This window comes from Dermacentor silvarum, chromosome 11 (assembly GCF_013339745.2).
Source record: "Dermacentor silvarum isolate Dsil-2018 chromosome 11, BIME_Dsil_1.4, whole genome shotgun sequence".
NCBI lineage: Eukaryota > Metazoa > Arthropoda > Arachnida > Ixodida > Ixodidae > Dermacentor > Dermacentor silvarum.
The window spans coordinates 91,632,309-91,643,925 of record NC_051164.1 but is presented as its reverse complement, the minus strand read 5'-3'; the positions used below and the strand labels follow the sequence as shown (position 1 = coordinate 91,643,925).

At 47.0% G+C, this 11,617-nt stretch overlaps 1 protein-coding gene across 1 annotated transcript in view; it reads left to right on the top strand.

Annotated features, from left to right (window-relative positions):
• Positions 1-1,929: 1,929 nt before the first annotated feature.
• LOC119432737 (uncharacterized) overlaps positions 1,930-11,617 on the top strand; it is a 94,458-nt gene continuing 84,770 nt past the window's right edge. Inside the window, exons 1-2 of the mRNA XM_037699894.2 lie at positions 1,930-2,185; positions 5,979-6,154. Coding sequence (XP_037555822.2) covers positions 6,005-6,154 — 150 coding nt within the window. The 5' untranslated portion in view covers positions 1,930-2,185; positions 5,979-6,004. The remainder of the gene's footprint in view (positions 2,186-5,978; positions 6,155-11,617) is intronic.

Genomic DNA, 11,617 nt, shown 5'->3' with positions numbered 1-11,617 from the left:
ACGCGTGGTCTTGTCGCGGCGACAGCTTCACGTCGATCAAGTTCTTCGCGTACGATTTGTCGTATCGTTGACGCGAGATCGCAGGGTGGTATAGGACCGACGTCAACACTCGCAACGGTGGTGACGTTGGCGAGTCTACCAAACTTAGGTGTAATGCGCTTAGCCTTGAGAGTCTCAAACGTGCGACAATGTTTGATTACGTCGGCGACAGACTCCAAGGTGTCCTTTCCTATGAGGAAGTTGTAGACGTCCTCGGCAATCCCTTTCAGAAGATGTCCGACCTTGTCTTCTTCTTTCATGCGAGGGTCTACAGACTTGCACAATTTCAAGATTTCTTCAATGTAAATTGTGCAAGTCTCGCCTGGCACTTGAGCACGCTGCATCAAAGTCTGCTCAGAGCGCTTCTTCTTCAAAGATGGGTCCCCAAAGCAGCTCTTTACTTCATCCACGAAGTCTTCCCATGTGGCTAGAGTTTCTTCGTGGTTTTCAAACCACACGAGCGCCGTGCCTTCTAGAAACAATGGCACGTTGGTCAGCCGGGTGTCCGAATTCCAACGGTTGTATCGACTCACCCGACTGTAGTGGTTCAGCCACTCTTCAACGTCTTCTCCGACCTTTCCGGCGAAGGTCCGTGGCGCCATGTAATGTTGCCACGTTGCGCCAGACGAAGTCAGCGCGTTGTCACCGTTAGGAACCGTGTCCATTGGAAGCGGTGGTAGTCCGGCCAGGCGGCGGCTTCGGCGTATTTTCAGATGTTGCGCTTCCGTGGTCGTTCGTCCTGGACTTCTCTTCGTTACCCAGCACCTCGACCAATACTGTTACGGAGAGATGCGTTTATTAATGAAATGATGGATGCGAGAGGCCTAGGGACCGATGATGTCACAGTCCGAACTCACGTCGTCTTCCTTCACTTTCAATCGTCCTCCCGTATCGTAGCAATATATATATATATATATATATATATATATATATATATATATATATATATATATATATATATATATACAGGAGAACATTTCTTATAGGACATTTCTATATAGGAGAACAAAAAGGAGCACATTTCTTCATTAAAACCGGGAAGGTTTGCCGGGGGGCACTCCAAGCACATAGGTAGCCTACAGATATCATTCCTTAAGGTGTTTGTATTGTAATAGTATTATATGTTTCGTCCGTGCGATTCTGAGTAGCGTTTAGATGTTATTCCTTAAAGACCAAGTGGACCCTTACTCTCGTTCACCACCTTGCCTTTCATATCTATTTTTTTTCTCGCACTCTCCTTAAAGCTTGTGTATTCTCTACAAACAGTCTATGGACCTAAGCCCTCGCACTTGGGTCCAACGTGTTGTCAAGTGAAAAATTACGATGTGAATCAAATCAACAGAGCTCTTTCTCGAGGCGCTGTCTATGTATGATGTGCCTGGAGCAGTCGGTGGTGTACATTCTCGTCGTGTTTTTAACGCGACAGCGTTAAGGGACCCGTGTCACAGAAAATCCGGGATCAGTGTCGTCGTCAGCGTGGGCTTGCCGGCGTCGTTGGCGGAAATAAAACCACATCATCCCGAACCACCCCGATCAGGCAGGCCCTTTGCGTGGCGCAAGGCGTTAGTGAACAAAAATTTGATTTCGCAAAGTAAAACCCGCCAGAAAAATTGTTAAGTATACGACTTAACCACAACCTACAGACGTGATAGCGTCGGGTTGTGATTTGAGTAGATGATAAAAGAGCCTGATAAGCAGCCAATGATCTTTGAACGCCATCGCGTTCCACTCTGAAAGGCGAAGCTTAAGCGCCCTCCATTTTTTTTTTTTTTTTTTTTTTTGCTTCTTCGCCTGATCGACGTTACCCGAATGTGTGTAATAACGTTTCCATTTCCTCGGCTTTCTCTTTCTTTCTTTTTTTTCGGCAACATTTTTGCAGAGTCCGTGCGATTGTGCGAGTTCCGGACGGTGAGCGGCAAGATCCTGAAGACGGTGGACGCCGTGTTCCAGAACGTGACCACCCTGGAGGACTGCCGGCGGCTCTGCCTCAGCGTGCCCTACCGGTGCCACTCGTTTGACCTGGGTGACCCCGACAACAGCGTGTGCCGCATCAGCCACCACGCGAGGGCGTCGCTTTCACACATCGAGAACCCCTACCTCGAGATACCCGGCGCCGCCACCAACGAGCTCGCCGCCTGCTACAACGGTCAGTGGAACGTTCGATATATACGGTGGCCATTCAACAGGGATCAAGGGCCTTGCTCTATACACAGGGTGTTTCACTTAACTTGGGCCAAACGCTAAAGCTATGCAAATGCTACATAGCTGGACTGAACCGAGGTAATGTCGTTTGCCGTCGCTCGGAGTTACTCAGATTATTTCTTGCGTTCCGTCTAATTAGATAACTAGTCTTCGTTAATTAATAAACTTCTCAATTATTATAATTAGATGAAAAGTGTCAATTAGAATATTGTGGAGCAACGTGAAAAACTCCCGATGCAGCTTCTCAGGATGACACCAGTTTCGAGATATTAATTCCCGAACTTTGCGGAGTTGGCGTTCTAGTTACTTTCTTAACAAAACGTCGTTTTATGCATTGAAGCACAAACGTAACTGGAACGCCAATGCATTTCTCGGCAAAGTTCGCGAAGTAATATCACGAAACTGGTGTCATACTGAGAAATAATTTTAAGTGGATCCGCCTTGCGAACTGCACGGCTACAATTTGTAAATTGCAATATGGGCCATAATATAATTAGTTAAAAGCTTAATTAGTGATTTTTTGTTATTTGGTCCGTTATGTATTTCATTTTTTGTGCAAGTAATGTCTGCCTGCCTCTTCGAGTTGATCAGCTCATGTATAATTGTTGGGCTATCTGCCACAGGCAACCTTTAAACAGTTTTGAAAGTATTCGCTGGAACACCCGGTACCCTCTAGTGCTCTTTATGTAGTCGGTGCCCATGTTTTTTACACAATGGTATCAAAATGGGCTGTGCGCAGGCGCGGAAATGTATTTTCTTTCTATTGCGGCCTGTCTTCTTTTTCCGCGGAGGCCATACTGAAGCTGTAATAATAGATGAAACCAGTGGCTACGCATATGAGCTCCCGTACACATAACCTGGTATCAGTTCATTGCGCGGCGCAGCGTCAACCACGGTCACACGCAGTGCGACGGGCGCATTTTTGACACCGGCTGCACCCTGCTAAGGGTCTAAGCGATGACCTCCGAGACGCATAACGAATGCGCGTAAACCAGTACGCAGGGGATCGGCAAGACAAAAATAAACAACAGAAGCGTCCATGGCACATCCGATTCGTCAGCTCCGTGGTCGAGTCCTGCTTGCCTACATTTTTTTTTTTCGCGTTAAGGCGCAGAATGAGAGCTAATAAATCATGGTTGCACCCTGTGCCACGCAGATTGAGGCACTTTGTTTTTACGGTGTTCAGTCGGCGCCGCCGAACATTCCGTCCTCGGACTCGTGCTACGACGCCCGAAATTCATACAGTGTTGCCGAAGCTTTGGATCAGGCGCCGCTCTTATGGGAATAGACTGCGACGTTCTACAAACTGTCTGCAGACATGTTACCAACTGTTTTGCGTCGTTGTAGTACATTCTTCCTATTGTGTTACACACACGGTGTGTTTAAGAAAACGCGTTCGAAATTTCTTAGATAGGGAAGATGTGATAACAGTGTGATGTGCTTCGTATTGACTTTATAAGCGTACGTTTTAAGAGGACTGGAAGTATTTATTAGACGAAAGGGTTTGAAAATTTGACTAATTACTCGTTCAAATGAGACAATAATGCGCCTTAATGCAAGACAATAAGTACCCGTTGTAGAGAAATTTCTACGACATTTTCTGAAACACCCTGTAATGCAGACTGAGAGCGGTTGAATAAAAACGTCAGGCTAAAGTACATACGTCGTGTACAGTCAGTCTACGAGCTTAAGCTATCATGGACTCGTGATCCACCGCTGGTCTATATAAGCAGTTAGTGAACTACACAAAAGTTGTTTATAGATATCGGTAGACTATGGGCCTGTCCGGGAAATACAGAGAACTCGTAGAAATCGTCTATGCATTGTCTACACACAACAGTCTATATACTTTATCAAAAGTATATTATGGCCTTTAACGTCCCAGAGCAACATACGGGTGGTGAGGGACGCCGTAGTGAAATAGGGGTGGGAGCTCAGGATTACGTTTGACAACCTGGGATTCTTTAACGTTCATCTAAAGCACCATATCAGGAGTCCCGATCCTAGCAAAGGTGGCCGTACGGTTACAGGTCTATATACCTTGTTAGCCAGAAGACGCAAACCTATAAGAAGGCAGAACAACAGACTAGAAGCTATTGTAGAAAAGTTGGGCTAGTTGAAAACTTGACAATATTGAATATTTCTGACGCTTTTAAGGAAAAATTGAAAAGAGCAGGATAAAAGGAACGCTGCAACCAGCGTTCCAGCGTTTAGTCCAGCGTTCATTCTGGAAACCTGAACTATTTGATCAAGGAGAAATGCTGGACTGCTGGATACAGATGGAACGCTGGATCTAGAATTCCTGCGTTCAGTCCAACGATCAAGTCCAGCGTTCCTTACGTACTGTTGCCTTCCTCTTCCTTCTTAAGGGCAGTGGAAATATTAACAAAATAGCAGTTTTTCGAAGTCCATAGCCGCCATGGCAGGTATGAGACCTTATTGGTTAAAATAGGTGCATCTGCATGAATGCAAAACAGAAGTCTAAATTCATTTTTGCGAGGGAGCAGTACTTGCGGCATATACAGTGCTGCATAGATTTAGTCAGACCAGGTATGGCTACCTTCGACTCGCACCTTCAAAACGTGGCAAGAACAAAAAAGTACTGGAACCATTAATTCAAAACCTCGCCCTGGGATAAGACAGAGGGAACCCTCCGTGTTGTGGGTCGCCGCGGTGTCTTGATAAACGAGGACTCGAAGACCTAGTCCTCGGCCTTCTCGTGCACTCGGTTAGTGGTGGAGTCCGCACTCTGACTCGCCTGGAAATTGAGGACCGCGTGGCGGAGCCGGAGAGACTGCCAGCGTCGGCTTTTGCTACGGCGTGAGAACGACACGGAGTCCTGGATACGGGACCCAATGACCGTCATTTATTTTGCTTTCCGGGTGAACGAGACATGGAATGGAAGGGTTTTCTAACTTGAGTCGGCACGTTCTTTCATGTTCCGTGTACGTGGTTGAGGTCAAAGTACTTGGGGTCAAAGTCTAATCTCTCTTGGGTGATATAACGAATTCCTTTTCTGATATTGTTTCTAGTAGTTTCTATATAAAAGAAAAACGCTGCGACGTTCTCAAAACGACGCCCTGTGAGGAGCAGTGGCCTCTCTTAGTGAGAAAAAAAAATCAGGAAATTAAGTCGTGGAAACAAGACGGAACTGAACGAGACATGCGGTGACTAGGAAATGATTTATTGAAGAAGTAAAATTAATTCATACAGTCAATTCATACCAACTCGTTCAGCTTTCGACGTTACTAAACTTAAGTTTTCGTTCACTTGATCCTGCGTTGCAGCGGATACGCGCATGGGGAGAGAGGAAAAGAAAAGGTGAGGATGTCAGGAAGATGAGCGCATCCTGTTTGCGGCCCTGTGCAGGACAAGGGGTTAGGGTAAAATTTATTTCGTTAACGACAACCAGTACTGCGTTACTTGATGACAGAGGCGTGCATTCGCTGATTAAAAGCCGTTCCAGAAAACGTGCATTTGCATGCAGGACGAGTGCCAATAGGAGAATTGCGTGAGAATCAGAAATGAAAATGAATGATTTTGAGTAAGTTCGGCTTGCTCATATTTCACGTACACATTGTATTTACGTGTATGTGAGACAACATGCTTACTGCATACCTTGCGCGCTATTTATGTCATACTAAAGCAATCCAGATTCTGCAAATATTGATATATTTGCAGACTCCCCGACCCGACCTCACCTCTTCCGTTTCTTTTTTTTTTTTTTCTACGTGCAGTGACCATTCAGTGCAAGGCGCGCGAAATGGTCGCCATGGTGAAGACGAGCAAGATCTTCAACGGCAAGGTCTACTCCAAGGCGAGGCCCAACTCGTGCGTCACCGACGTGGTCAACAGCCTCGACTTCCAGATACGCATGGCCTACCACGAGCTCGACTGCGATGTCAAGCAGGAGGTCAGTCAGGTCATGAACTTTCCGTATTCTCTCTCTTTTCGAATGGCACCGCCTTCGTGTGTGATAACAGAGTATTTCAGCATTGCGTTACCGTTACCGATACCGCCAGCCGCCGAGTGAACGCGCGCAGAGCTTGACGCGCATGCGCAGTCGATGACTGGGTGTGTCGGTAAAGGTATAACGGTGCGAGCTTGCCTGAAATACTCTAATGCAATCCCTTGTTTAGTTCAAGTCTTTTGCTTGGGTAACTTTAGGTCGCGGAATGACTCAAAGCGAGATGATCAGAACTGGGAGTGGACTCGAATGTTCAGTTCGTTTCAGTTTATTACCTCAAGCACAGTTATTGCTTGAAAAGTGGTTTGACAGAAAGGTGTTAAGTTTGCCGCTTCTCAGTGCGAAATAGTTTAGTATATATTACATCCATCGTTTGACGGGATCCCGTCTGGTCGGGAAGAGGAATGATGCAAAAAGAGAAAGCTGCACAAAGAAATAGAACATTTAGTGAAAAATGAAAAGACGTTTCGGCTCTCCCACGGAAGCCTTGTTCACAATGAAGAAGGCTCACGTGTGAAAAATATTGTGAATAAAAAAGGCTCCCGTGTGGCAGCCTTAACGTCTTTTAATTTTTCACTAAAATATTTTTTTTCTAATTGGTCGGCGTTCTCTATTTTTCATCGTGAGTATATATTGTATTTAGATGGATCGGTTGTGGGCTACAAAGTTCTGGGACTGCCCCGGCCATATCGCCACTCCCGAGTTGTTAGTGTCTTTTTTGTGAGAAAAACTGACTCTTATCACACTTACCGTTCGTATCATCACCATGAGTGTGAGCGGTCTTCAGCGATTATCGGCCGCAGGATTCACGCCTCCAATAATTCATTGCCACCATATCAGCCCAATATCATCCTTATACTTGGTCCAAAGCGTTATCTTATCTGTTCAGTTATGAGCGCTTCCGTACTTATTTTTGTAAGACCCTTTTTGTGTTTGCAAACAGAGCTCCCCAAAGATTTCCGGTCAAGTGCTCTGCAACAACAAAACTTACAGTAGCCTATAACGCTATATAGAACTCCCCTGCTGGCACCAGCTTTACTGCAGAGTAAGAATTTTTCTGAGTAAGTTTTACTGCTAAGTACAACTAGTAAGCTACATACATGAGCTCGGCGCATGGGACTCTTTCCTCATATTGGAACCCGCCAAGAACATCTGCCTATAATATTGTATGAGACAAATAACTCTTTTTCCTCGACTAACTCGACTGTCAGAAATGCATGACCGGAAGTTTTCAGGGGTCATCGATGCACTGCTGCCACATCGCGGATAAAAGGGCCTATACTGAACGGTTACGCAACATTCAGTCAACTGAACGCGATCGGTTCAGACAGCCCATAGCAGTGGCTACGTGCTTCCAGTTGCTTAATGTGCTGATAAATGTTTGCATTTAATGTGTTATTTAGTCGTAATTGTTTTCTTCTAAACTGTCCGTGGCAAAGCAAGTGTACACGTCGTCACCGCAGAATTGGAATGACGCGTAAACACCAGCGTTCAAGCGTTCGCCTCGCTCTGAACTTCCAGCCGGCCATTCAAAGGACTTCGAGATTAACGACGCGTAGAAGAAACCCAAATGAAAAGAAGAAAATACAGGAGGTTATGAGAAATTAAGAAAGTTTCTTAAGCAACAGCGTCCGGATCTCACGCGGAGCGCCAGAATGTGGCGCGTGGTCCGATGCCCAATGACGAAACCAGGAAGAAAGGAAAACGTGGCGCCGTTCTGTGCTTCGAACAGCGTTAATTAATCACGACTCTCATCGTTGAAGGTGCTAATAGCTTATATCCATCATGCCAGATAGTACCATTCATTCCGACAGTCTATAGACAACCTCGCTATTCTATAGCTGCGCTCGCACGCGCGTATTTCTCTTGCGATTGCGAAACTGCGAGCCTGTCTGTACGGATCTCCGACTCACGCGCTTAGAGATAGCTCTCATTATCTTTTCATTACCGGTCTACACGCAAACCACTTAGGCCATTCAAAGTACGGCCGCTCGTGACAACGTTAATTACCCTCCCTTTCGTGCCGTGGTATGTTCGCGCGCGTTCGCGAGTGCGTGCCATAGCTTCTAGTTGCTCGTTTTGTCACGTGACCAGCGAGTGTGCTGGTGCTCGCTGGGCACCGAACTTGGCTTCCGCGGTATTCTTTACTTCATGAGTGTGTTTAGGTATTGAACCGAGGTGGCAGTTGTTACCTTCATCGTGTTTAATTTTCTGTGTTGTGTGTTTCGTGCGTGTTATATGCGCCTGTACTATATCTCCTGTGCGTATCGTTTCATTTATCATGGCGTTTGCCTGGAATGGCATGCTAGGCGTGCTGTCAGGCAAACCTTTACTGTTGTTTTAATTAGAAAGTATCTCCCTCTTTGTGTTTTTAGTTACGCACCGGGACAGGCTAACCGAATGTGATTCTGGCCTGCTTTTGCCTACCTGCATAGCCAGAAACACCCACTCATAAGAATTCGAAGGCTGACACTGGACAGTCTCACAGGCAGCTCGTTATTGTAGTGCCTTCATGGTCCTAGTTTGTATATACCTTTTTTTTTTCACAACCATGGGGCGCTGCAGTGCAAGCTACAGATAGCGTCGACCAATCAGGAGCGTGATCAACAGAACGCGGCAATAAAATTTTCTCTCTCTCTCTCTCTCTCTCGCACGTGAGAAAAATTAAGACTGTATAACCTCATTCGGTTTGTGTCTTCTCACCTGAAAAACGGCGTCGGTTATATTGCGATGTGCCTTCAACGTACACGTTCGTAAATGGGCCACTTAAGTTAAAGACAGAGTAAGCTGTAACAGCTCGCCTGCTCACAAGCTGCTAGGCTATTAAAGACCTGTCCACATTATATCTCGCGCCATAGAACTGGGAGAATTTCGCAACAGCTCTGCTTACTGCTTAAACGTATGCGCTTGCAATCGTCGCTTAACTGAAAGAGAGGAGTAAATTTGACCGTAACTATAAACAACCGACACCCCCATTCCCGAGTTCGTGGGCTTGCTCGTCAAATGTTTTCGTATCATGCCGCCCCGCCAGGGACATTTCCTAGGAAGGCCTTTATCGTTATTCTTCAACGTTGCGTCACCGTCGCTTAAGAAACGACGCTTAAAAAAGAGTAACGACGATCATAACGCTGAGAGCATCGGCGACTTTTCTTTCGACGACTTCTCTAGCTGCTCGCCTACTGAAACCACGCCCACATTTCTCTCTCTCTCTCTCTCTCTCTCTCTCGGGTTTGCCAGTGGCTCCCCCTGCTGCCTACTTTCTACCAACGGAGCGGGTTTTTTTTTTCTTTTTTTTTTGCCAGTAGGGAAAGTGCAGCGAACCGCGACGAAAGTTTACATAACGGCCGGCCGTGTCCGAGAGAGCGCGAGCCATCTTGAATTCCGAAAAAGAAACTCTCCTCGGTTCATAGCGGAAGAGGAAAGCGGTGAAACAAGACGATGCGTCACCCGAAACGACCGGCAAACGCACTGGGTCCGCGATTCTGCGCTTTTCCTTCCTGGACTCCTTGCGTATGAAACTATAATGCGCTTCTCTTTCCGCGCAAGCCTTGCGTCATAGTCACTCGCGTGTACAGTAGCAGTTGCGCTTGAGCTAGCGTTGAAAGAAAAAAAAAACGCCTTCAAATTGTTTGTACAATGCTTACTGCCTCGGTAGAATTGTGCAGTGCAGTAAAGGCTACGCGGTTCTCCTGAGACGTTTCTCAGAGGGCGGTAGCGATTGGTGCCAGGGATTAGTTGTTACGTCGCAGGTTTATTAATATTCGAGGCGGATTCCTTAAAAATTTAGAGGACGCTTAAGCCTCGCCTTTAAGAGTGGAATTCGATAGCATTCAAAGATCTCTGGCTGCTTATCAGGTTTTTTTCTCGTATATTCAAATTACAGTCCGACGCTATCACGTCTGTAGGTTGTGGTTAAGTCGTACCTTACGATTTTTCTGACGGATTTTACATTGCGAAATCCAATTTCCAATTTCTGTTCACTAACGCCTTGCTCCACGCGAAGGGCCTGCCCGGTCGGGGTGGTTCGGCATGATTATTTCCGCCAACGACGCCGGCGCTTACGTCAACGCCGACGCCGGATTTTCTGTGACACGGGGCCCTTAACGCTGTCGCGTTAAGACGTTGTATGCTCGTTGTCGCCATTTTAGCAGATTGCGTCTCCGTTGACGTATAAGTGCACCGCGAAGGAATACTGTGATGCGGTGCGCACTCTCACTCGAATTTTGCTAGTTGGTGAGGTTATTGCGAGCCTTTAAATGCCCATTTCTCGCAGCGTCGTCTCCTCACTGTAGCCTCTGCAGTGGACGACTTGACCACGTGACCACCCAGAGGCATGTCACGCAGTAATGCGGTGCATAGCTACGTGCGCACGCGCTTCCCTCTGAATGACTGGCACGCTTTGGTGGGGTAGCCATTATAGGGGGAAGGAGGAGGAAATGCCAAGCTTCGACCGTGCTGAAAACGTGTGTCACTTGCTCTTCAAGGCGCACGTCCATCGCTCGCAGCGCCGTCTGTTTAATGTGATTGGTACCAGACGATAAATGGCCATTGACTTGCACGGCGACGATAGATAGTGTGCACCAGCAGACGCTCGCTTTCGTGACTCGCTGGTGCGGGCTCTAGCTTCAACTGCAGTGCATTCATTTAGTCGGATAACGTGTATACATAGCCAACGACCCCAGTCTCCCAAGAGCGGAGCACGAGAGGGGTGATGGGAGTCGGGAAAGCGGAGAAGTTTTGGAGGGGGTCCCACCGCTGTAGAGTATACACTACACGTACACGAATGCGGCTTTGGCTTTCGTCATACTTGGGTTGGCTTCGCGTGACGAGCGGGGTGTGCGTTTCATCGCTACGTCCGCCGGCGTCCGTCCGCGTTGGCGGTAGAGCGCGCAGCTTATGGAGCCGAATCACGCGATTTGTGGTCAAACCCGAGGGTGGTGTGCGAACTTTGTGTCACCGTTCGTCTTTCTTTGTCCGTCCGGGGGCATCGCCCGCGCGTCCAGGGTTTTGCTTCGGGACGCGAAAGTGGCGGGGCGGTTTCAGTGACTAGAAATGTTACTTCTCATGTGACAAACGATTGCTACACGTATCGGATACTGTACGCAACTTGCGCGGGAAAGATATTAAAGAGAGAGAGAGAGAGAGGATATAATGAAGGCTGGAATGTTAACCAGTCAAGAGTCCGGTTGGCTATACCCTACGCTGGTGAAAGGGTGAAGGGGAAGATATTAAAGGGTTTGGATAAAGCGTGCCTTCACCGTTCCATTTCGTTTATTGTTACGAAGAGACGACTGAAAAAGAGGCCAATTGTTTAAAACCGTAGAAGTTATGTAAGGTGTGTTTTTACCCACTGGACGCAGGTAAGCGCGCTTATAACTATCATTCCTCAACAAATATTGACAGAATATG